A 25,143-nucleotide genomic window follows, 5' to 3' on the forward strand; every position below is an offset into this window, starting at 1 on the left:
CCCTCCCCGGCCCCATCATCCCTTCTAGGGCAAATTCTTGTGCCGGGCGTCCCCTCGCTGGGTCTCGGTCCCCGAATGTACAGCGGACCGCTCCTCACCCCCTCCCACCCCCAGCCCCACGCGGGGCCCCCGGGATCGCGGGACAGTGGGGTCCTCGGGAAAGTCGGTTGGGGACAGTCCTCAAAGCCCCGCGCCAAGTCCCCGCCAGACGACAGACCCCCTTCTGGGCGACAGACAGACCTGGGGCTCAGAGCCGCCCCTTCCTGATGAGGAGGATGCGGGGCGGAAGGTCTGCTCCGTGCCCGGCGCCGGCTCGCAGCCGGGAACCACTCCCGCCGCCGGCCGCGTTGCCGGGTGAGCCATCTCCCCCCACCCCCAACCCCCACAGCGCACCGCGGTCCCCGCAGCGTGACCTGGACCTCCCGTCCTCCAGGGGGCGCTGCCCGGGCCCGGCCCGCAGACCGACCCTCCGAGTGGATAGGCCGGGGCGGAGCCTCGGGGAGACACGGGGACCCGCGGAGCCGCGAGCCGGAGCTGCCCGGCCCGGCCCACCCCGCCCCGCCGGTGAGGGCTACGAGAGGGCAGAGCGGGTGAGCGGAGGTTGGCAGTGAGGTTCCCGGGGCGGGGACGAAGTGCGCGGGTCGGGCACTGTTCGGGGGGACGGCCGAGGACCCGGAGGCCACTCGGATGGAGACTGCGGGCTTCGTGGGCAGGTGGGGACACCGCATTTGGATGTGATGCTGAATCTGTCCGTAGAGGAAGAGGCTGGTGGAATGGCGGGGGTGGGGGCGGCGGTTGGATTAGAGTGGAGGGAAGCCTTCCTCCTACTTTGTTCGCGGAAGACAGTCAAAGGTGGCAGCAGGGTGGGGGTGGGGTGATGTTATTGACAGAACGCGCGCACCCGGGACGGGGTGGGAGCATCAGAGGGGTGTGAATGGCACGAGGCTTGGCTTGTTCTGCACGTGATTGGCCTAAAGAAAGGCCGAAGGGTGGGGTGGGAGGTGTATCAGTGTCAGGCGCCGCTCCTGGAGGGACTGGAGCGGAGAATCGAGACGGAGGGCGGGATTGGGCGTTTGGAGGAGGAACTGTTGGGAAGATTTGGAGGCATTTGGCGGGAAGGTGGGACTTCCCTGGTGGCTTAGACGGTATAAGCGTCTGTCTACAATGCGGGAGACCTGGGTTCGATCCCTGGGTCGGGAAGATCTCCTGGAGAAGCAAATGGCAATCTACTCCAGTACTGTTGCTTGGAAAACCCCATGGACAAAGGAGCCTGGTAGGCTACAGTCCATGGGGTCGCAAAGAGTCGGACACGACTGAGCGACTTCACTTTTCACTTCACTTTGGCGGGAGGGTGGTTAAACCTCGCGGCTGGTGGGATTGGGGGAGTATTGAAGGGACAGAGCGCACGCGTGGCGCGCTCTGGGCCTGACCCGGAGGGTAGCCATGTAGCTTAGTCTGCAGCGCACGAGGGCCGCGGGCTGGAGCTGGGCGACCGGGATCCATCCGACCTGACTCCCTCCCTTCTCGCAGCCACCATGTTCAACCAGCAGCAGCAGTTCCAGCAGCTCCAGCAGCAGCAGCTTCAACAGCAGCAATTGCTGCAGCTTCAGCAGCTGCTCCAGCAGTCCCCACCGCAGGCCCCACTGCCCATGACCGTCAGCAGGTGAGCTGCCCATTGGAGGGCTGGGTGACTCTGGCCCGTGCCTTGGAGTCGCCCCCTTCCAGCCCTTTCGCCCAGGGGCAGCCCTGTCTGAGCCCTGGAGGTCATCAATTCCCACTCCAAGGAGATCCTCTGCAGTAGAGAGGGGCAGAGAATGGAGGGGAGGGAGGTCAGAAAAGAGGGAGGGTCTGCCTCTCCCCATGACCCTCTGACCCCCGCTCTTAACCCACAGGGGGCTCCCCCAGCAGCAGCCACAGCAGCAGCTCCTGACTCTCCAGGGGACCAGCCCCACCTCCCTCCTCAACGGCTCTGTGCTGCAGAGAGCTTTGCTTCTGCAGCAGTTACAAGGTATGGCTGCGGGCTCACTGAATCTCATCCAAGCCACACAGCAACTCTGAGAGGGAGCTACTGTCAATATCCCAGTTTACAGATGAGGATACTGAGGCTCTGGGAGGTGGAAGTCCCTAGGTTGCTCAGCTGACTGCAGGTCTGTCTGATCACAGAGGCCTGCCCTTGGCCATGGTGCTAGCTCTGTGGGCGCTGCTCAGCACATATTTTGCTGACATTGAGAGATTAGATGATATGATGGATGGAAAGATCTATTTTGACCACCCTCCTTTGCATCCTGTTTGACAGATGAAGACACTGAGGTCCAGAGAAGGGAAGTCATTCACCCTGGGTCACACAGCATCAGCAATGGCTGAGCTAGATGGAGGCCTGGGCCTCCTGGCCCTTGGATCTCTGAGTAGGTGTCTCTAGCCCTCTGCATTAAGCCCGTGCCTTCCCCCCGGGTTTCTCCATGTGGAGAGCAGTCTTTCAGCTTTTCTTTCCATAATGCTGCTCCCAATATTTCAGCCACTGTGGGAGGAGGCAGAGGTCCAGAGACATGGAGCCATCTCTTCTTCAGACCTAGCCCCTCCCACAGGGTAGCTGTGACATGCTGACTGGTCCTTCAGAGCTGAGCACTGTGCTGAGCCCCTTACAAATCCAGTTTCTTGACTCTGCTGACAACCCTAAGGGGAGATACACTCATGGCCCCATTTTACAGATGAAGGAACTGAGGACCAGGTGTTGACTAGAGGTCTTACTACAGAGCTTTGTTCTGAGACACCAGGCTCTCCTGCCTCCCAGCAGGGTATACAGCCAGGTCAGAAGATGTGATGTTGTCACTCTTCAGCCCTCCCGTGGCCACTTGGGTGTGGATCATCCTGGGAGCCGGCTTATAAATTGTAGAGGGATGGATAGAGAGATAAGACCACATACAGAAACCCACAATGTTTACTTTTTTTTTTCACTCTTTCCTTTCTCATTTTAAAAGTCACACTCTTCAAAGAGCAAAAGAAATGTTTTAAAAAGGACAAGAAAATCCAAATCATATGTAGACTCACTTCTAAAGAAAAAGAACACCCATTAAAGTGTTGGTATATTTCCTCCCATTTTTTTTTGTAGGCACAGAATTGAGGCTTTATATATGACTGTGATTACTGATATACATGAAAAGTCGTATTTTGTTTGTTTTTCACTGAGCAGAATGGCATGTTCATTTACGTATGATTTGACAGTCTCTATAAAGATTCTTTTTAACAGCTGTTTAACATTCCTCTGGAGGTGTGTGCCCTCATGTTCCTAAACTTTCTCAGCTGTTTCCTTCTACTTCTTTCTTTTTGCTTTTCTTTTTTGCTGCTTTAAATAATGGAGTGAATATCATGTTTGAGAATATTTTCCTGGAATGGATTCCCAAAAGTAGAATGACTGGGTCAGGGAGGATGGGTGTTTTATGGTTCTTGATAAGTATTACCAAATTGCTTTCCCAAAGGACTGGACCAGTTTGCAATGCCACCAGCCACGTATGACAGTGCCAGTTTCACCATGCCCACGGCAACACTGGGTATTATACTCTTTTCTAATATATATGTATATATACATCTAATCTAATTTGCTTGGCAAAAAAGCTATATCACTAATGCTTTAGTTTACATTTCTTGGAGTGCTTTTAGTTTACATTTCTTAGTGCGCTTGAACATTTTCTCTGTGTCTGCTGAACATTTGTAATTCATTTTGTGACTTGTCCATGTTCTTTGTCCATTTCTCTTTTAGAGTGTGCCATCTTTTATCTCACTGTTTAAGAGCTGGCTGGCGTTCTCTCTGCACATATGTGTATATGTGTTTAAGTTAATGTGCACAAAATGCTTAGTAAATACCAGGCACACTTACATATTTCACTGAATCCTCATGAAACATTGTGAGTCAAGCACTATTACTATACCCATTTTACATATGAGGGAACTGAGGCTAAGAGAGGGAAACTTATTTGCTCAGGGTCACAGAATTTTTACTGTAGAGCCTGCATTTGAACCATTTCTCCCAGCACGTCTGACCCATGAAGTGAAGTTGCTCAGTCGTGTCCAACTCTTTGCCACCCCATAGACTGTAGCGTACCAGGCTCCTCTGTCCATGGGATTTTCCAGGCAACAGTACTGGAGTGGATTGCCATTTCCTTCTCCAGGGGATCGTCCCAACCCAGGGCTCAAACCCAGGTCTCCTGCATTGTAGACAGACGCTTTACCGTCTGAGCCACCAGGGAAGTCCATACATGCCTGTAACCCCTGGGTTTCCCATCCCAGCACTGGGGCAAGGATTTAAACTGTCCTTTATTGGATCAGATACTTCCCCAGTGCTCTGGGTCAGATGAAGTGCCTGCCCTTAAGGAGTTCCCAGGTGGTTAAGTGGTGGACAATGGGAAGCAGACAAGGAAATTGTGCAGCTCGCCTGGAAACAGGGAAGCTGGGTTTCTAGGGACAGAGAGAAGGTCTGAGAAGCCCTCTCAAAGGAGAATCACCTAAAGGGAGGAATGAAGGATGGCTGGTTATGCAGAGGCAGAACACTCCAAGCAGAAGGAAGAGCATGTGCAAAGGCCCAGAGGCAGGCAGACCCAGGCTTGTTTGAGGCAGACCCATGCACAGGAGCATGTGGCTGCAGCACAGAGGGTGTGTGTGAGAGAACTGCAAGAGAGGGAGTCGAGGGGAGCAGGGCTGGCCTTGCAGAGTGAGGAGTGGGCTTCCTTCCTGAGCATCAGGAAGCTATGGAAGGGTCCAGCAGAGGGAGGGGCAAAGTCAGAATGTGGTTTTTAGAAGGATCACAGCACAAAGACTGTGGCTGAAATTCACGCGTGGGATGAAATGGCTTTGGAAGGAAGAGGGGCCATAGGAGTGGAGATGTGAAGGGGAGTCAGGCTAGACTGAGAAGGGTAAGAGTCAGGGTTAAGAGAAATGGTGTTGGCTCACATGGGGGAGGGTGAGGCTAGAGGGGAGTCAGGAGGACCCCCAGAGCCCTACCTGGGAGCTGGTGAGTGGGCAGCAGTGCCGCCCCCGGAGATCCTGGACACGCAGCTCCTTCACTTTGTGTCTCTGTTTTATCATCAGTAGAGACGATAATAGTTACCCTGATGGTGGCTGGGTGGTGTGACTAAGGTTGTTTTTAGCAAGTGCCCGGTCACCAAAAGACATTTCCTTTTAAAAAAATATTTATTTATGTATTTGGCAGCACCAGGTCTTAGCTGTGGCCTGTGGGATCTAGTTCCCTGAGCAGGGATGGAACCCAGGCCCCCTGCATTGGGAACGTGGAGTCTTAGCTCCTGGACTTCCAGCGAGGTCCTCAGGGGACTTTTGATGATGGGTAGCTGGTGTTGGTAGGAGAGTTATCTTGTTATTCCAGAGACCAATCATCTTGCTGGTTCTCCCTTTGGGTGCTGTGCTGAATCTTTTATATACCTGAAAGTGTACCCTAAAGCATGCCTGAGGGTGAGCGGAGTTTCTGGGTGTGCCCAAGCCACTGACGAGGGAGGCATTTGAGGAGGGAAAAGGGCCCCTTCCCTCACAAGCTGGAGCAGAAAACCAGCCCGAAAGCCCCCTCTCACCAGTGCTTCAGGTGGGACTGGGCCTTCGGTTCTCATCTCTTCCCCTCTGGCTGCCCTTGGGTGGGAAGGGTCCCTTTGAAGTTATCCCTGATGCCCCCATGATGCTTGGGGGCACTGATCCCTGACCCTAATCTTTACTACCCGACCACAGTTGTAATCCCCCTTCTGCCCTCTTTTCACCCACAGGTAACCTCCGTGGCTACAACCTGGCCACCCCCAACCTGACACCCCCCAGCCTCACACCCCCACAGCTGGCCACCCCAAATCTCCAGCAGTTCTTTCCTCAGGCCACTCGGCAGTCCCTGCTGGGCCCTCCTCCCGTCGGGGTCCCCATCAACCCCTCTCAGCTCAACCTTTCAGGGCGGACCCCCCAGAAACAGGCCCGGACCTCCTCCTCTACGACCCCCAATCGCAAGGTGAGTGTTGTCTGGGTACGGAGCAGGTGTGGATGGGAGAGGACATATCTGGGGATCCACCAGCACCCCCTCCAGCTCACACTGGCCTTGGGGCTGATCCTAGCCCTCTCTGTGCCTCAGTTTCCTTATCAGTAAAATGATAGGGGGGAGAGTTAGACTTGTCTAGTGTTTCTAAAACTTTAAATATTTCTGAACCCCAAAGTGATTTTTGCTACATCCGAACACCACTCAAACTATTTATTCCCTTTTTATTTACCATTTCTATTATCTACTAATACTGTTTGCTAACAATTCTCTTTTTGAAAAGACTGAGGTGTAATTGACATATAATACTGTATTCATTGTAGGTATATTTTACCAACTTTCTTTAAATCAGCACTCCCCAGTGGAAATTAAATGTGAGCCACACATGTAATTTAAAAATTTCTGGTAATCACAGTAACAAAGTAAAAAGAAACAGGCAAAATTAACTTTACTCACATATTGTATTTAACCTAATATAATAAAAATGATCATTTCAACATGTAATCGATATAAAAAAATGAACAAGGTATTTTTTATTCTTTTGAGGTTTTTTTTTTTAATACTAATTCTTTAAAATTGGTATATATTTTATGCTTACATCTCGACTCAGCTCGTAGCAATTCCAGTGCTTGAAAGTCAGGCACATGTACCTACTGGCTACTGTCTAGGGTAGTGTAGCTTTAAATGAACACTGCTTTTCTGTTACATTTATTTAAAAAAGAAACAATCCCTATCTGAAATTTTTTAAAAAAGCAACACAGTAACAATAACTCTGAATTAATCCCCAAGCATAGAAGTAAAAGAAAAGTGATTGGGGTAAAACAATGTTATAAAATCCTGAACTCTACTCTGTTGCCAGCTGAAGTTTCTGAGCCTTTAGTGAGCTCTCCCTGACTTGAGCAGGAAGAACCAGGGAGGTTTTCAAAGGAAATAATATGCTCCCTATGTCTGTCCTGTCCCCAGATGTCTAGACAGCTCCTCACACATACCACACTCCTGAGAGCACCCCAACTGGGAGAGGGGGCAGCACCCCTTTTCTGGCTCTGACACCACCCACATCCACAGGTGAGGCATTTCCCTCCAGAGAGGGGTCACAGCCTCTGACCTTCCAGTTGAGCCTGTCCAAACATGGTCCTGTCTAGTGCTTACCTCCTTGCCCCATTTTACATATGGGAAGACAGAGGCTCAGAGAGGAGGGTGGAGATTGTCCTGGGCTGCACAGACTGAGCCTGGCCCTCCTGACTCTCAGACCAGTGCCTGTGCCATGCAGGGTGAGAGCTGGGTAGTTTGCGAAGGGCGTGGAGCCCTGAAGTGGTGCGTGTTTCCACTGACCGCTGGTCCCTTGGGCTTAGTAGGAGGGAGGGAAGCGGCAGGTGGACCCCTGGGGCTCCCTGGGGTACCCTGGAGCCATCTGGAACTGTGTTCACCTAGCAGATGTCTGTTAAGGCCCAGCAGAGGACTCTCTGGGGCAGAGAAGGCATCTGGCCCAGCTCTCCTGGAGATCCTGGGCTGGGAGGAGGGTGGTAGTGATGATGAGACCTTAATATACATAATTCTCCAGCCGATGAATGATGGCCGTGGGAAATGCCGCAAAAAGGAAGTCCAAGGCCCCGGGGAACCTGTACTGTGGGTTAGGAGGGCTTCCTGCAAGAAGCGCCTTTGAGGCTCTGGGACAAGGCCCAGGGCTTTGGGGAGGCAGAGAGGCTAGTGTGGACACAGAGAGGAGATGGAGCATGAGGGCTGAGGCTGGAGGGTCAGACCTGAGGTAGGGGCCAGACTGTGCAGTGGCCTGGAGAGGGGAGTTAGTTTCAGGCTTGGGGTAAGGAAGGAATAGTCCAGGGCTATGGGAAGTCATGGCAGGGTCTCAGCCTGAAAGGGACAAGAGGCATGATCAGGTCTGCATTTGAGAAGGGTCCCTCTGGCTGCTTCATGAAGAGGGTAAGGAATCGGGGCAGCATCATGGACTTGGAGAAAGTATTGCGTCGCCCAAACCTGCATTTACTTAACAGGCTGGCAGCTAGATGGCACCCCTGGACATGATTCCCGGGGTGTTTAGGGTCTTCCCTTGGCAGCTCTGGGGCCAGGCTCCTTCATCCCCTGGAGCCTATATGTTGGAGCCACTCTTGGGCAAGGGGATATTTTCTAGGGTGGGTGGCAGATATCAGAAATGGTTTCTGAAAGGAAGTAGGATTCTTCTTCTCAGACGATGCCTGTGGAAGACAAGTCAGACCCCCCAGAGGGGTCTGAAGAAGCTGCAGAGACCAGGACAGGCACACCAGAAGGTGAGGGAGAGAGGGAAGGTGCTGGTCCTTTGGAGGGACGTGGGTTGGGGGGAGGTGGGTGCGGGGGCAGCCTTGGAGGCAGATCTGGGAGGCAAGGCTCTTATAGGGGGCGGGGGGAATTGTGAGCCCAGGTCCCACCTCCTGGAACGGGGAGCTCAAACATGCTCCACCTGCCATGGCAGTCTCTCACCTGCCCTCCATCCCAGACCAAGAACCTCCCCAGTGCCCAGATGACATCACTAAGGAGAAACGCACTCCAGCACTTGAGCCTGAGTCTTGTGAAGCCTCTGAGCCACCAGCTAAAAAGTCAAAGAGGTAATTGAGGCTGAAAACCTGCCTGGTTCCCAGGTGTTCTATACCCTCATTCCTGAGAAGGCAAAGGGTAGGGGTAGGTGGGGTGAGATCCTTCAAGGGAACAAGGCAAGGACCTTGATTTCTGGCGTGGGGGGAGGTCAAATCTAATTTGCGTCTTACCTGGGGAGGCCCTTGGCCAAATGGACTCTGGCTTCTTCACTGTGACTGGGCCACAGTGAGGTGAGGGGGCCATTGTGGAGGGGTGAAAATGTGTACCTGGAACCTCAGAGCATGGCCAGAGGGTAGGCAGGCTTCCAGGGCCTTGAGTACGTACTAGTAAGCTGTGGGAGGTGGGAGCAAGTGATCAGTTTGCTTAGAGGAAGCTGGGGTCTGGAGAGCCGAAGGGGCTTGCCTAGGTCCCAGCTTGTACATGGCAGAGCCAAGACTGGAGCCTAGGTCAAGGCCTTTCTTGGGAGCCCCTGGGGCCAGTTGGCAGACATGAATATGATCTTCTGACCCTTCCCAGCTCAGAGGAGCCCACAGAGAAGGGGCCCCCAGGGCAGCTGCAGGCAGAGGTCCAGCTGCAGACCCGGATGATGGCACCCAAGCAGACACAGACACCCGAGCTACTGCCTGAGCCCCTGGAAGCCCAAGTACAGCCACAATTTCAGCCCCGGGTCCTGCAGATCACAGCCGAGGTGCAGCCACAGACCCAGCCACAGACGCACCCCGTAAATGCCCAGGTGCAGCCAAAGCTGCAGAAGCAGGCACAAACGCAGACCTCTCCAGAGCACTTAGCACCGCAGCAGGTGCAGCGACAGCTGCAGAAGGAGGCAGAGCCACGGAGACAGGTGCAGCCCCAGCCCCCCAGGCACGTGCAGCCGCTGCTACAGAAGCAGGCACAGACGCAGACGTACCCACAGGTCCAGATGGAGGCACAGCCGAGGCTCCAGCCGCCGGAGCAGCCACCCAAGCAACCTCTGGGTCAGTTACTGGTGCAGCCACCAGAACCGGCCCAGGGACGGCCTCAGACTCAGCCACAGGCATCGGTGTCAGCGTTGGAGAAAGCCCCAGTTCCGGTTCGCTCCACAGCACTGGAAACATTGCCTGATACAGTAGAAGCTAGAGCAGGTAAGTGAGCAGTGACTCCCAGCTGGCCCGGTGATGGGACTTGCTCTGCTGGGACCCCACTCCTCCCCCAGCACTGTCCACCCTGGGACTGAGGGTTGGGCTTGGATCCAGGGTTCTGGTCCACGTGCACTGGAGGCTTCAAGGCCCTGGCCATGGGCAGAGAAAGTAGCTCTCAGGCCCACATCCCTCAGTGCCCCGGTGAGAGATGGACCGTGGGAAATGGAGCATGCCCCTGTCATTTCAGGCCCAGAGGAGGCCCCGCCAGAGCCCAGGGGTGCCCAGGTCAGCATGGAGGAGAGCCAGGAGGAGCTGACCGGTGGCCTGGATGTGGCAGAATGTGAAAAAAGAGCGAGAGAGATGCTGGGGGTGGGTAGAGATGCTGATGAGGACCGCACGGTGCGCCCAGTGGTGGGAGAGCCTCCTTCTGCCCCAGCCATGCCCCGCCTACCTGGGATCCCCTGGTGTTTCCCCTCCTGTGAAATGTGATGGCAGCCCTCCTCCTGGGTTTGTGGGCAGACCAGACTGGGTTTGACAGTGTTCATCAGCTCTCATGTGGGCCTTTACATTCCTTTGCTCTGACAATCTAGAGGCACTTTTGGTGATAAGGGTCCCTTCCAGCTTGCTCATCCCAAAACTAGAGTGCTCAGAGCCCCCACATGGGTTACATTGCTCCAGCAGAGAGAGCGTGGTGTGGAAGCCTGTGTCTGGGGCCCGGGGCCCAGTCCTGGCTTCTACTCTGTGTGCCGCTGCTGCTAAGTCACTTCAGCCGTGTCTGACTCTGTGCGACCCCATAGACGGCAGCCCACCAGGCTTCCCCGTTCCTGGGATTCTCCAGGCAAGAACCCTGGAGTGGGTTGCCATTTCCTTCTCCAATGCATGAAAGTGAAAATGAAGTCGCTCAGTTGTGTCTGACTCTTAGCGACCCCATGGACTGCAGCCCACCAGGCTCCTCTGTCCATAGGATTCCCCAGACAAGAATGTTGGAGTGGGTAGCCATGCCCTCCTCCAGGGGATCTTCTCGAACCTGCATCTCTTATGTCTCCTGCATTGGCAAGCGGGTTCTTTACCACTAGCGCCACCTGGGGAACCTTATGGTATAACTGTGGCCAAGCCCCCTTCCTTTCCTTGCATCTTCGTTTCTCCAGCTGTCACAGGAGGCAGGGGGAACTGAGGGGGACCTGGGTTTTTGAATCCTGACTGCGGTGCTGCCTGGCTGAGCGAGCCTGGGTGATCACCTAATGGCTCAGAGCCTCAGTTTTCCTGCCTGTAAAATGCACTGTCAGGAGGGCTCCTAGAAGTTTGGCACAAGGCTGACCAACCATAAGCGCCCAGCTGGTGGCAGCTCTGCTCCTGCTCCCGTGCAGGTGTGGGGGGCCGGGGGCTCCCTGAAGGTCACCATCCTGCAGAGCAGCGACAGCCGGGCCTTTAGCACCGTGCCCCTCACACCCGGGCCCCGGGCCGGCGACTCCACCTCTGCCACCCCTACGGCGGCCAGCACGCCCTCTAAGCAGGCCCTTCAGTTCTTCTGCTACATCTGCAAGGCCGGCTGCAGCAGCCAGCAGGTACCCTCCAGTGGGTGGGTGGGAGACCTCGTGGGCGGGTGGAGGGTTTGGGGTCTGTATGTGATGCCCAGCCTGCCTTTCCGGGGGGCTGCCTCTGTGTCCACTTGGGCCCCCAAGCCCCACCTCTGGCAGCTGTACCTTAGTTCACAGAACATCTCTGGACCAGCCAAGGGGGCAGGATTTCAGAGTTGGGTGGACCTGGTGCAAATCAGCCCTGACCGGCTATGTGAGTTTTGGAAGGTGAATTTCACCTTCCAAACTGAGGCACTGGTGCCTCGGTTTCTGCATGCGTCAGAAGAAACATTTAGAACCCACCTCTAGAAAAAGAAAAACTACCTCCCAGAAGGGTTCTGGGGATTCAGCAACTTGACATTGAAGTCACAAGTCCCTGGGCTGGCCCAGAGCGAGTACAGCCTTAAGAACAGCATCACACTGGTGTGATTACGTCACTGTTGGTAGCGCTGCCCCTCTGTGCCTGGCCTGAGCAGAGCCACGGGAACCTGGAATTTGATCACTCTGCTCCTCACCTCGGAGGTGCTCTTGGTCTCCAGCGGGAGCAGAGGCTCTGGCTGGTGTGTGCTCACTCTGGGCCTCAGTTTACCATCCTTCTCTGGCCCATACAGGGTTGTAAGAGAAGGGTCCTCCCGGTGGCAGTGGGGTGTCCAGAAAGCCCAGGTTGGAGGCCTCCTCTAGCCCCAGTGTTCAGGGGCTCACTCCTCACGCCCCTTCCTTGCTCCCGCCTGCTGCAGGAGTTCCAGGAGCACATGTTGGGAGCCCAGCACCAGCAGCGGCTCGGTGAGATCCAGCACATGAGCCAAGCCTACCTGCTGTCCCTGCTGCCTGTGCCCCGGGACGTCCTGGAGAGAGAGGATGAGTGAGTGGGGTGTCCCAGAAGCTCTGGACTGTGGAGAGGGGGCAGTGGTTTCCCCAGCCCAGGTGGAGGGGGTCCCTGATCTACCATCCACAAGGTCTTAAGGGATTAAGATTGCCCTCTCCCGAGTACTTCTTCACTAATTGTGTGGCCTTGGCCCTCAGTTTTCCTTATCTGTAAAATGGCCTGACGAGGGATGTAAGGCAGGAACTCATGAACTAGACAGCCTCTGTGTTTTTATAGAAAAATTTTATTTATTTTTGGCTGTGCTAGGTCTTTGTTGCTGCGTACAGACTTTCTCTAATTGCACCAAGTGGGGCTACTCTCTAGCTGTGGAGTACTGGCTTCTCGTTGCGGTGGCTTCTCAAACTGCAGAGCGCAGATTCCCTAGAGCATGCCAGCTTCAGTAGTTGTGGCTCGCGGGCTTGGTTGCTCCATGGCCTGTGGGATCTTAGTTCCTGGATCAGAGATTGAACCTGTGTCCCCTGCATTGGCAGGTGGATTCTTAACCCCTGGGCCAGCAGGGAAGCCCCTAGACAGTCTCTTTAGGCTCCATCCAGGCAGGAACAGTTTGACCCCCTATGTGGGAGAGAATTGGGTTGTGGCACAGAGACCCCCACTCCCCTGGCATATGTGCTGCCTGCAACCACAGGGCCTGATGGTCAGGCAGGACCTGCTCATCTCATGGCCTGAGATTAGAACTTCCCTGGGTTTCCTCCTTTCTTAGTCATGGGGGCTTGCTCCATTAGAAATGTCAGCCCTCCGGAGTCTGGGATTGGTTCTGGGGATGCTCAGCGGGCAACCACTGAGGCCTGCAGGAGCTGGGAGGCGTCAGCAGTGAGGGAAACAAGCTGGCATTGGCTCCGTCCACCCTAGGGGACATGGGCTCTGTCTCACCAAACAGCTGCCACTCAGCTCCAGATTTCCTGGCTTCTCAGAAGCATGTAGAAACCGATTTGAATGTGAATCTCCCAATTTCATAATGTTAACAGCTAGTTCAGAATTAAAACCAGAACAGCAGACTTCCCTGGTTGTCCAGTGGATAAGATTTCACCTCCCAGTGCAGAGGGTGTGGGTTCAATCCCTGGTTGGGGAACTAAGATCCCATGTGCCTTGTGGCTAAAAAACCAAAACGTAAAACAGAAAATTGTAACAAATTTAACAAAGACTTTAGAAATGATCCACATCCAAAAAAAAAAAAAAATCTTAAAAAAATAAGAAATGAGTCCTGTGGAGGCCAAATCATATCCTTTCCCTGGTCGGATAGGCCCTGAGACAGTGGTCAGGGGCTCCGCCATGAGGATTTACAGAGAGTCACAGCTTGCAGCTCCCTGGGTGGGGTGAGGGGACAGGAAAGGCCCTTGGGTGGCCTCTGCTTGCATTCCCTGAGTGACGGGGAGGTCTCTCCAAAGGCTGTGTCTCTGTTAGCTGGTTCTCAGTTCAAGAGGAACTTCCCTGTGGCTCTGTAGGATGTTCTTCACCCTTAAGCCTCCCCTGGCTTGCTGACCTAGGAGTTACACTTGGGCCAAATAAGCATAAAACGAGGAGAAAGGTGACACAGAGATGTTCCTTGCAGAGTTCATGCAAAAAAATTTACTTGGAAATGATCTAAAATATCCCAAACTAGGGACTTAGATCAGTTCTTCCACTTGGTGGGAGAACTAATAATATATAGGACAACGGCAGGGAATTGCTGACAGTGTGGAAACATATGCATGCTGCAATGTCAGGACCAAACAGGATCCAAAATTGCATTTGCAGAATGAGTTTGACTATATAAAAATAGACCTTGCGGCAGAATGCAGGGCTGTAGCCCAAGCTGTAAACAAGCTTCAGGTGGAGAAGGTTCGCTGCACTGCTTCCTGACACTGCTGGATCCTGACTTGGCCCCGGCCAGAATGCAGCAGTCCTTCCTTTGGGCTGTCTGTCCTTCCCTCACAGTCAGAAGCTCTGGACTGATCCCCTGCCAGACCCCAGGGATGCTAGGGTGAGGTCCTGGCCTCCCAGAACTCACAGTCCAGTGAGGGCAGAAAGGGAATCAGGTCCTCCCACTCCATTGTGGACAATGTTATGGCAGTGGGACTTTGGGGGTCCCAGAGTGGGGCCTGACTTAACAGGCATGGAGACAGGTCCTGGAATTGGGGAAGGGCTCAGACAAGCTCTGGGAAAGACAGGGCGTCCAAGGATAGACGAAGGATAAAGAGGAGTTCTCAAGGCCAGATATTTTCAGTTCTGTCACCTGTCCTGGTGGCCTCCTGGTGTCCCCAGTGCTTCTAAATCTCATCCCTCCCCTCAAGTTTTCTCTCTTATTCTTAAGCATTCTTCTAGACAAACCCTAGAAGCCATTTGTTAAGTTTCAAAAAAAAAAAAAAAAAAAACCCGATTCTTTTGGACTTGCGTTCCATTTATGGAGCGTCCGGAAGAGCAGCTGTCTTTCCAGCAAGAATGCAATGTCACACTGTACTTGATTTGATTGTCATCAGAGAGCCGCCACCCAGGCGCTGGTGCAACACCTGCCAGCTCTACTACATGGGGGACCTGATCCAGCACCGTAGGACGCAGGGCCACAAGGTACCGGGCCCCCCTGCTGGCTGCAAAGGCACCCCGTGTGCGGTCTCCAGGCCCAGGGCTGGGGAGGAGGGAGCCCAGGTTGGAAGCAGGAGGTGAACGTCAGTCTTTGTCCCTGCATGGCTGTAGCTCGTGATGAGTCAGTCACGTTTCCTCTCTGGGCTTCAGTTTCCCCATCTGTCCAGTGTGGGCGAGGCACCATCTCACCCCGCATTCAGCCTCAGGGCTTATGGGGTCCTCTGGCGTCTGCCCTCTCAGTCTTCTGACTTTCCTGTCTCTCTGTTACCATCGCCATCCCATCTTGTGTTTGCCTGTGTTCCATGGAGCACAGTCTGCTGATTGCAGAGTGGCCTAACTCTAACCCTAACCCTGAGACTGGAGGTAGCACACCTGAGGCCTGCAGGTGGGAGGTGGCATCTTGCTGGGCCCTGCCCAGCTGCACCTGGGGACGCTGCCCACCTCCACTGCCCACTGGGCCTGCCTTCCATTCCTCAGCTCGCCAAACAATCCCTGCGACCTTTCTGCACCATTTGCAACCGCTACTTCAAGACCCCCCGCAAGTTTGTGGAGCACGTGAAGTCCCAGGGCCATAAAGACAAAGCCAAGGAGGTAACTCCAGCTCCCTCAGAGGACAGGGGCCCAGAGCGGTACAGAGCCTGGGCAAGGCCACACAGCAAGCTGAGGTGTATTCCAGTCCAAATTCATAGCAGGGCTGGAGGGATTGGAGCTCTCTGGGGTGTGAGGTGGTTGGGGTGTCGCATTGTGGCTGCCCAGAGCTGACCTGAGCCCTTACCCACCCCGGGAAGCTGAAGACACTGGAGAAGGATGTAGCCAGCCAAGACGAGGACCTCTTCATCACAGTGGACGCTGTGGGCTGCTTTGAAGGCGATGAAGAAGAGGAGGAGGATGACGAGGAGGAAGAAGAGATCGAGGTTGAGGAGGAATTCCGCAAGCAGGTGCTTGGGGAGAGAGGGTGTGGAAAGGAGGCTGGAGGCTGGATTCCCAGACCAGGAGAGACCTCCCCCCACCTCCCAGGGGCCAGGAGACACTGTGCTGGTATTTGCAAGCACAAAGACATGCCACAATCTAGTATTATTAGGAACTATCTTCAATATGACAATGTGTAAATCTGTATCATGACGACAGTGGGATGGCAGGTGAAATACGCAAGGTCCTGAAAGCCTGCCTGAAATTTTTTCTTGTGTTGCGGAAGAGAAAGGCATCCTAGGCCAAGAGAATAGCATCGCAGAGACACGGAGAGGGGAGCTACATGGTACACACAGGAAAGTCAGTGAAAGGTGATGAAGGTGATGATGGTGGCGAGAGCAGTCAACTTTAAGTACTTATTATCAAGTTCTTTACAGAGAAAGCTTGCCAGATTGCCCAATTTTTAAAATAATTTTATTTATTGATTAATTTTTGCCTGCTCTGGGTCTGCACTGCCGCACAGGCTTTCTCTGGTTGTGGCGAGTGGGGCTACTCTCTGGTTGGGGGCACAGGCACCTCATTGCAGTGGCTTCTCTCGCTGCAGAGCATGGGCTCTAGAGCGCTAGGGCTTCAGCAGTTGTGGCATGCAGGCTTAGTTGCTCCTCGGCATGTGGGATTTCCCTGGACCAGGGATCAAACCCGTGTCTCCTGCATTGACAGGCGGATTTTTTTATCACTGAGCCACTAGGGAAGCTCTCAACATTGTTTTTTTTTTTTTAGCCATGCCACATGGCTTGTGGGATCTCAGTTCCCTGAGCAGGGATTGAACCTGAGCCATGGCAGTGAATGCCTGGAATTCCAGCTGCTAGGGTATCAGGGAACCCCCACAGTCAACATTTGTTGAGCGCTTACTATATGCTAGGTGTGTAACCAGGCACTTTCCTGGCAGAGTCTCACCCATTTGGATGCGAGGCAGCGAGACTCCACAGCCTGTGCTTAGAATACATCAGCTCTGCTGTCTCCCATGAGTGAGGAGCTGGAGGAGCTTTTCAGTTTAACAGGTGTTTCCAGAGCACCTGTTCTGGGCCAGGCCCTGGTCCTGGATACCAGGAATAACCGGGACCAAGACCTGGCCCCTGTCCTCATAGAGCTTGCCAGTCACAGTCCAGAGCGGTGAGGGGGCTGCCAGAGAGGGCATGCACAGAGGGGCTGTGGATGGAGGGTTGCAGGCGTGGCCTCCAGCCCTAAACAAATTGGGGTGATGCCAGTTTTGCTGCTCAGAAATCAGTAGTGGCATGACCCTGGCGTTGGTTTCTCTAAGCCTCCATTTTCTCTGCTTAGAAGTAATAGTCCCAACTCAGACTGTAAGGAAGGGCCACAGCCTTGGGGGTGGTCATCATTTTTAGAGGCTGCGTTTGTTTGCCTGGTAAGTGGTGGAGGGCACTGCTAGGCATGGCCTTGTCTGGAAGGGGCTCGTGTCGAGCAGGTGATCACTTGAAACCACTCCCCCCCCAAGACTGTGGTCTCTGCAGCCTCTAGGAGCTGGCAGGGGTTCATGGTAAAGGCTAACCAGGGCTTGGGGTTCACCAGGGTTCACTACCCTACTCCTCCATCAACCAGCTGGGTGACCCTGGGCAAGTGAGTTAATGAGCCTGGGCCTTGGTTTCCTCATATGTGAAATGAGTGAACCACAGAAAGTTGTTACAAGGATTCAGTGAAATGCCACATGTGATGTGTTGGGCATGGATTATGGCCGCTGTGGGAACAGGAGGGCTTCCCAGAGGGAACGGATTGAGCTGCACCTGGAAAGTGTAGATTAGGAAGGGCACTCTGGGGGACAGGACCAGCATGGGCAAAGGCTTAGAGGATGCCGCCCATAACCTCCTCCTGAAAATCAAGGGGCTGGCATTGAAGAGCATGGGTGGGTTCCAGGCCCCGCCTATGTTAGGAGGAGACTAAGGGAAGCCAGGACCAACCGGGGCCCACACTGGTGTGTTTCCAGATGAGATCCAGAGACATATCCATAGAAGAGTGGAAAGGCTCGGAGACCTACAGCCCCAACACCGCATACGGTAAGACCCCAGCCCTGACCCCACCTGCAGGAGTGGTGGGCCTCGGGTCCCAGTCACAGCATCCTGGCCAGGCAGCCTGTCCCCTCGTCCTGGTCTTTCCCCACCTGGAGGGTATTAGGGGAGGACAGGCCCCTAGGTGCGGGGGCAGGGCAGGCACCAGGCTGGCGTGGGGATGTGAGCGCTTAGACCCTGCTGTGCTTCAGGGGTGGACTTCCTGGTGCCCGTGATGGGCTATGTCTGCCGCGTCTGCCACAAGTTCTACCACAGCAACTCTGGGGCGCAGCTCTCCCACTGCAAGTCCTTGGCCCACTTCGAGAACCTGCAGGTGAGTCTGGCCTCCCGCCCCGCTCCGCCCTGCCCAGGGGGGTCAGACTCTGTCTGAGCTGATGGGAAGAGCCGGTGGCCACCTCCCTCGTAGGCTTGGCCTCAGCCCCTGGGCACAGCCCCCAACGAGAGGCTCTACCCACAAAGGGAATCCGAACCAGGCTGGGGCCAACGTCTTTTTGCAATTGTTCTGGAGCGGGTGGTGCTGAGGGCCAGAGGATTAGCACTAGAGGTCTGCCCAAAGAGGCTGAGCACGTCACACAGGGTCACACAGCATGTCCAACATTGTCTCAGCGGGGCCAGGGAAGCAGCCATGGCCAGAAGCACACCAGGTGGGGAGGAAGCCCGGACCTCACCTGCACTCTCTGTGTCTAGAAATACAAGAAGGCCAAGAAACCCAGCCCCACCACCAGGCCCGTGAGCCGCCGGTGTGCCATCAACGCCCGGAATGCCCTGACGGCTCTGTTCACCTCTGGCGGCCGTGCACCCAGCCAGCCCAGCACCCAGGACACAGCCAAAAACCCCAGCAAGGTGACGCCCACACCCCCTCGGCCCCCACTGCCCCGGCGCTCCAGACGCCTCAGAACCTGATGGAGGAAGCACCCTATGCCTGCCCCATCTCAGTCCCAATCGGCTATGCTTTTTAGGAGTCTGTGTGGAGACTGTGACATGGTTGGTATTTTTACTGAAAATCCAATAAAGGAAGGTAGTTTGGCTTGTATAGTCTCCACCAGCACTTCTGTCTGCATGGATAGGGGAAGAGGGGGGCCCCAGCTGGCACCCAGCCTTTGCAGGTAGTGAGGAGGCACAACTGGAAATCTGAAGACAGGGTCCCTCACCAGGGACTCTGGGATTATGAGGTGTTTCACCTCCTGAGCCTCAGTTTCTCTCTTAAACATGTACCCAAGCTTGGAAAGTACTACCTTCAAGTAAGATCTCATTTAATCTTCACAGTGTCCCCAGGAGGGAAGTCTTGTTGTTATACCCAATTTACAGATGAAGAAACTGAGGCCTAGCAAGGTTCAGTGCCTGCACAAGGTCATAGATCTGGTGACAGGCCAGGATTTGACCCCAAGCCTGACCTCTGGACCCCCATCCTGGCCTCTCTCCAGCTGGACCTTACCAAAGTTGGTGTGGGAGTAGGGGGTCCTCACTGCTCAGGCCCTCTGGCTCCAAGTTCATGTTCATTAGCAGAGGCACCACCCTTCTTGTCAGGAGACCTTATGATGAATCATCAGTGAGTGAGGCCCTAGCTGAGCAAGCTCTTTAGTTCTACTTCCCCATCTGGAAGGACCCTTAGAGACAGACAACCAGCCCAGCCCTGTGACTGGCCAGATGGGGAGACTGAGGACCAAGACTGAGGGTCAAGAGCCAGAGGCAGAACCCAAGGCTGCACAGCATGTCTTGGTGTTGGTTGTCTTGGTGAAAGGCCCTAGAGCCCAGAGAAGCTGAGCACATCACCCAGGGTCACACAGCATGGCTGATGCTATCTCAGCTGGCCTAGGGGAGCAACCTCTGGCCAGGAGCATGGCCAGGAGCATATCCAGTTGGGAGGAAGCCCTGACCTCACCTGCACCTCTGTGCCCAGAAATACAAGAAGGCCAAGAATCCCACCCATGTGATCAATGCCTCCACTGCCCTGTTCACCTCTGGCAGCCACTGGGGTCCTCATCCCAGGATACAGAAGAGAGAGGAAGCGCAGTGGTGTTGGAGACCCGTTTAATGTAGACACTCAAGGCCTGGGCAGAGTGGGGAGCATCCAGGAGTTGGACAGGCAGGCATGGTGGGTGAGCCACTGGCCCACACCTGGCTCCAAGAGGGTATGCTGGGAGGTGGGGGCTGGCCTAGGCACACCAAAGGAAGTACCAGAAAGGTGGCCTAGGCAGGCAGAACCCCCAGGAGATCTGTTGGCCAGCCCTTGAGAAGGTATCTAAGCCAGGTGGTGAGTGTTCAGGCCAGAGCCTGACCCAGCAAGGCAGGGTTGGGGCCTGGCTGGGGGCTCCCAGAGCCTAGGGGCTGGCATCGCTGGGGGTCTCCCCAAGCTGCTGCTGGAACTCAAGGCGCGTCTGCCGGTTGGATTCAAGCAGTTCCTGGAGGCGGGCATGGAGGTGGTCATTCTTCTCCTCCAGGTGGTCCAGACAGGAGTTGATCTGGTCCAACATGGAGTTGATAGCGGCGTATTCTGGAAGGAAGGGGAAAGACAGTCAAGGTCCCATATTGCCTCAGGGCTCACAGGCACCCTCCCCACCACCACCATGTGCCAACCTGTCTCTAAAAGGGCTTCAGGCAAGTCCCTACTCCTTGAGCCTCACTGTCACCATCTGGAAAATGGGTGTATATCGAAAGAAAGGCATTGGAGAAATAGCTTAGTGTGCCATCTTTTTCTAGGGTTAGGGTGGTCATAGGGAGGTCAGGCAGACAGTGTCCAGCCTGGGAAGTCCTGCCAGGTTCCGAGTCTCTCTACTTCCTGCATCAACTGCCTAGAGGCCAGAGCCCATGCGCCTGAGTCGGGCAATGCAGGCCTCTGTCCCCAGGCAGACCCTACTCCCTAGCCCTGCCTGGCCCCCCTGCCCGGCCCCCCTGCCCTTAGAACAGGGCTCCTGGCAGCCTCCCAGGCCCTGCTCCCTTCTCTCACCCCGGCTCCCCTGCCTGCTCCCTTCTCTCACTCCTGCCTTTGCCCATCTCAGGCCCCTTGAACCTGCTGTGGCCTCTTCCTGGAGTGTGCTGTGTCGTGTCTTCCTTCCCTCCTCTTCTCCTGGGGGAGCCCCACCCATCCTTCGAGTGTCAGCGCGGCTGTCACCCCAGCCTGAGTCAGGCCTCTATTCCTGACCCCCTGCTCTCACAGCTCCGTGGCCTTCACCTCCGGCTCGACTGCTGTGATCGGGTGCCGGTCTGTCTCCCCCAGCCGGTAGTGAGTGCTCTGCGAGAGGGGGCTTGTGTCCATTGCCGTCCCCCAGGGCCCTCACTGTCACACAGTGAGCGTTTGTTGAATGAATGGATGAATGAATGGAGCCTGACTTTCCAGCCTTCTGCCTTTTCTCAACTGACCCTGCCACCCTGAATGCTTCAACCACAACAGCCATTCAAGGACCAGCTCCAAATGCCTCTTCTTCCAAGAAGCCTTCCCTGGTCTCCATCAGAAACCATCACTCTGTCCTCCACTGACACTTCTGACCTGCCTCTCTCAGCAACACAGTGTCTCTTAGGAGCCAAGGTCTGGGCCTGTGCCCACTGCGGGACCCAGTTCTGAGCCAGCCCATGACTCAGATACACTCAGCTGCCAGCTTGGGACAAAGGGGAAGTGGCTGGCAGTGTGTGGGAATGGCCAGCATCAGAAAAGAGTGTCTGGGATAAGGGTGCAAAGGTGTCTGCCTTCTGGGGGAAGGGTACCCATTGCTCAGAGTTGTCCTAACTCACAGTGGACAGAGTCCTGGAAAGCCTCTATTGGATCTTAGAGTCCAACTCCCTTGTGGTACAAACAGGGAAACTGAGGTCCCAGAAGGAAGAGACCTGCCTAGGATCCTGCAGCTGGTTGGTGGTGCTAGTGGAGCAAGGGCCCTTGGGTTTCAGTCCCAGTTCCGCTGCATCCCAGCAAGTTACTGCACTTTTCTGGGAAAAGGGGACAAAGTGGGTTATTGTGATACATCAAATACATATATTAAGAACTCAGGGTCTGGCCACAGCAAGCACTTAGTAGATGGTCTCTATTAGCAACGTTTCATATTCTGGTTAAGAGACCCAAGTGGAGAGGAGGCTGGGGGAGGCGGGTGTCTCCACTCCCAGGGCCGGGCTTTGTCTGAGTTAAGTGTCAAGGGTACCTCTCAGTTCCAAGTCTTTGCCTTCCGTTGAGGACACCCTCCTCCTCTATGTCCTAAATCCTGTCAATCTGCCAACTTCCACTCAACATGACTCCTGGGAGGTCCTTCCGGATGGCCCATCACAGCTCCCAGCACTTCACCTGGCTGCTCTTCACCAGCAGTGGAAGGGGGAACCCGGCAGCCCACAGCTTACCCCATTCACTCTAGATCTTGAGTGAGGAAGTGTTCTAAAACTATTGTGGTCTTGATGGATGGGTGCACAACTGTGAATATCCTAAAACCCATTGAACTGTACAATTTAAATGAGTTAATTGTATAGTGTTTACCGCTCAATAAAGCTGTTACCCAAAACAAAGCCAAAAGCAGAGTCTATACTTACCCCGCATTTACTAAGTCCTGACCTCTGAGTTAATACACTAATCTTTATTACACTAAAGGGACTAACCATTTACAGAACTCTTGCATGCTTGGAGCCTACTATTCATTCGTTTTCTCATTTAATCCTGATACATTTCAACGTAGGGGGACACTAAACCATTATTCTTATTTTACAGATGGGGAAACTGAGTCTCCAGAAGGTGAGAAGGGAGCTGATCTTTCTCCTTACCCAGCCTCCTTACCCACCCCCACCCCTTCCCCCGCGCAGTGCTGTGCAGGCAACATGATGCTGGGTAAGCAAGTCACATTCGCCAGGGCTCCAGACCACTACCAGAAAAGGTGGCTAGGGATGCTGACTCAGCAGGGCAACACGCCCACCCAGATAAGCCTCCAGATAAGCCTAACCCAGGAGGGTCCACGCCCAGCTCCGCCCCCTTAGGAGTCCCCATCTCCACAGGGGCTGAAAGAGGTGGCTGAAGCAGGTTTTAATCCACTCCCCCGCCGCCAAAAGCGAATGATCCTGAAGCGGCCTCAGTTTCCTCATCTGTAAAACAGGCTCGGCTGACCACAGTTCTCCAGGGCTGCGGTTTCCAGAGGCCAGCTCGCAGGTGCTCGCCCGGAATTTCAGGAAAGCGCCTGCAGCTCCGGACCCTCCCTGGGGCGGGGGATGGGAGGGCGCTGCAGTTTCTTGCCGGCCCCGATTCCCCCTCCCAGGAGGACATCCCCGAGAAACCAAACGTAGCTTCAGCAGCTCCCGCCAGCCCAGCCCAGCCCAGCCCAGCCCACCCCACCCCGCGTCACCTGCTTCCCCGAAGCCGTCTTCCTCGCCTTCCGCGCCCGCCTCCACCGGCGTGCCCAGGTCCCCGTTGGGGCCCGACATTGCGGGCTCGGGCGCCGCAAGGGCCGCGCGACGATGGAACGCGGCGATGGTCTAGCCGACAGACGGCGCGGGGCGGAAGGCGGAGGCGGTGAATGGAACTCCGAGCCGGAAGGGTGGAACGCCGCGGCGGAACGCGCCGGGGCGGCCGGGATCCGCCCCTAAGGCGGAGCCCGGAGGCTAGAGCTCCGCCTCCACTGTGCCCTGCCTCCAGAACCCCGCCCCCGGCCGACCGCAAGGCTCCGCCCCCAAAAGAGCCCCGCCCACACTCTGCCTCACAGTCGAGGTCCGCCCACTTTGGCCGGTTTCCCCAGGCCCGCCCCTGTCCTGGCGGCCAAGTTGGACCATCCAGGGCGACCTCCAGGAGAACCTTAGGCGGTGGAGGCTCGGCCTTCACGTTGGGCGAGCGACCTGGCACGAGGGCAGGGCAGCTGGGACCCCCACTCTTCCCTAGCTAGCCGGTGCCTCCCCATGGGCGAAATCTGAGACGCGTTTCTAAGGCCCCAATGTATAGAGCCTATAATTTTTGCAGTAGTCATATATGGATGTGAGAGTTGGACCATAAAAAAGGCTGAGCGCCGAAGAATTGATGCTTTCGAACTGTGGTGTTGGAGAAGACTTGAGAATCCCTTGGACAGCAAGGAGATCAAACCAGTCACTCCTAAAGGAAATCAACCTTGAATATTCATTGGAAGGACTGATGCTGAAGCCGAAACTCCAATACTTGGGCCACCTGATGCAAAGAGCCGGCTCATTGGAAAAGACCCTGATGCTGGGAAAGATTGAAAGCTGGAGGAGAAGGGGAAGACAGAAGACAAGATGGTTGGATGGTATCACCGACTTGATCAATATGAGTTTGAGCAAGCTCCAGGAAACGGTGAAGGACAGGGAAGCCTGGCATGCTGCAGTCCATGGGGTTGCAGTTGGACACAACTGAGTGCCTGAACAACAACAACAATGTATAGGGACGATAGCCATTCACAGCCTCCTTGAGAGTCATGGTCAGCAGAGTGCAGCTTGTGGCTGTCAGTCAAGGAAGGTGTCGAGATAAGGTCTGCCCAGCTGCCATGATACCTTACCCCCAGCTTAGAAAGGGAGCCCTGCCTCCAAATCATCCAGCCAGAAATTCTCTCTCCTGAGCTGGCCCCACAGGTGTGATCCTGGCCAAGGACACAGCTGAGTCAGGCTCATGTCCAGGGGAGAGGGGCTTACTTACTGGGACTCCTGTCACTGTAGCTGCTCCGAGGCCTGGTTCTGGTCTCACACTGGTAGTTCCTGCCAGAAGGCCATCCTTCAGGTGGGGTTCAGGCCCGGGTGTGTTCCCTGATGATGATAACGAGGAGGGATCCTCTCTGTCCCGGAAGCTGCCTTGCTGTTTCTCCTGAGGAGCGTGGAAGATGCAGTTATGTCCTGCAGTCAGCACCACCACTGACTTGCACGATGGCAGCCCCACCTCCCTGAACCAGGTGGAGTGGAGGCGAGGCCCATGCTGAACCAGGTGGGAAGAATTGTAGTGAACAATCCCTCACCTGGGTCAGCTCACCCTCCTTGACTATAAGCGGAGGGTATCCCTCCCCCCCAGTCCCCTGCCTGCAGGCCTCCACTTACCCACCACCTGTGGCTGGCCACACTCCCCAGCCCTCTCTGAAGGTACTGTGCCCATGGATGGAGCAGGGGGCAGGTAGCACCCAGGCACCTCTTCCACTGGAGAGGGAAGAGTCTTGGCTTCGGAATGGTGCTGGGAGTGTGCCTGGGGAACTGGGCACTCAGATGGGTGCACATGTGGCATCAGGGGTCCCTGAGCAAGCTCCATGCATGAGCCTTCCCATCCACCTGCCATGTCTGTGTGGTGTGTATCCCTACGGGCGTTGGCATGTTTCTGGGAAACTGTATGTCTCTCTGAAGGTCTGCTGCTCCTTGTGCCTAGATATCCTCGTGTTTCACCCCTTGTCTGTGAACTCACACACAGAGTGGGCCCCTGTGACCCCAGGTATGATTTCACATCTGGGAAGAAACATGTGTT

General features: G+C 55.1%; 2 protein-coding genes across 16 annotated transcripts; one reads left to right on the plus strand and one right to left on the minus strand.

Annotated features, from left to right (window-relative positions):
* The first annotated feature begins 433 nt into the window (after nt 1–433).
* On the plus strand, nt 434–18,766 carry CIZ1 (CDKN1A interacting zinc finger protein 1). Of its 15 annotated transcripts, none has more exons than XM_069582296.1 (17): nt 434–590; nt 1,531–1,663; nt 1,893–2,008; nt 3,477–3,548; nt 5,763–5,992; nt 8,205–8,298; nt 8,481–8,613; nt 9,119–9,723; nt 9,968–10,089; nt 11,088–11,285; nt 12,035–12,159; nt 14,640–14,727; nt 15,220–15,333; nt 15,531–15,680; nt 17,654–17,723; nt 17,927–18,048; nt 18,423–18,766. In XM_069582296.1, the coding sequence occupies exons 2-17, from the start codon at nt 1,536–1,538 to the stop codon at nt 18,636–18,638; spliced, it is 2,583 nt and encodes an 860-aa protein (XP_069438397.1). In that variant the 5' UTR covers nt 434–590; nt 1,531–1,535; the 3' UTR covers nt 18,639–18,766. The 15 variants fall into 15 exon arrangements, with proteins under 15 accessions (XP_069438397.1, XP_069438403.1, XP_069438398.1 ...); XM_069582302.1 differs by having other exon boundaries at nt 452–590; nt 8,505–8,613; XM_069582297.1 differs by having other exon boundaries at nt 458–564.
* Nucleotides 18,767–19,749: 983 nt separating this feature from the next.
* Nucleotides 19,750–23,340, minus strand: BBLN (bublin coiled coil protein). The gene is made up of 2 exons (XM_069582310.1): nt 23,045–23,340; nt 19,750–20,229 (listed from the first exon to the last, which is right to left on the minus strand). Exons 1-2 carry the CDS (start codon nt 23,121–23,123, stop codon nt 20,057–20,059), a joined length of 252 nt encoding a protein of 83 aa, XP_069438411.1. The 5' UTR covers nt 23,124–23,340; the 3' UTR covers nt 19,750–20,056.
* Between the last annotated feature and the right edge of the window lie 1,803 nt (nt 23,341–25,143).

The sequence above is a fragment of the Ovis canadensis genome, chromosome 3 (genome assembly GCF_042477335.2).
Source record: "Ovis canadensis isolate MfBH-ARS-UI-01 breed Bighorn chromosome 3, ARS-UI_OviCan_v2, whole genome shotgun sequence".
Classification (NCBI taxonomy): Eukaryota; Metazoa; Chordata; class Mammalia; order Artiodactyla; family Bovidae; genus Ovis; species Ovis canadensis.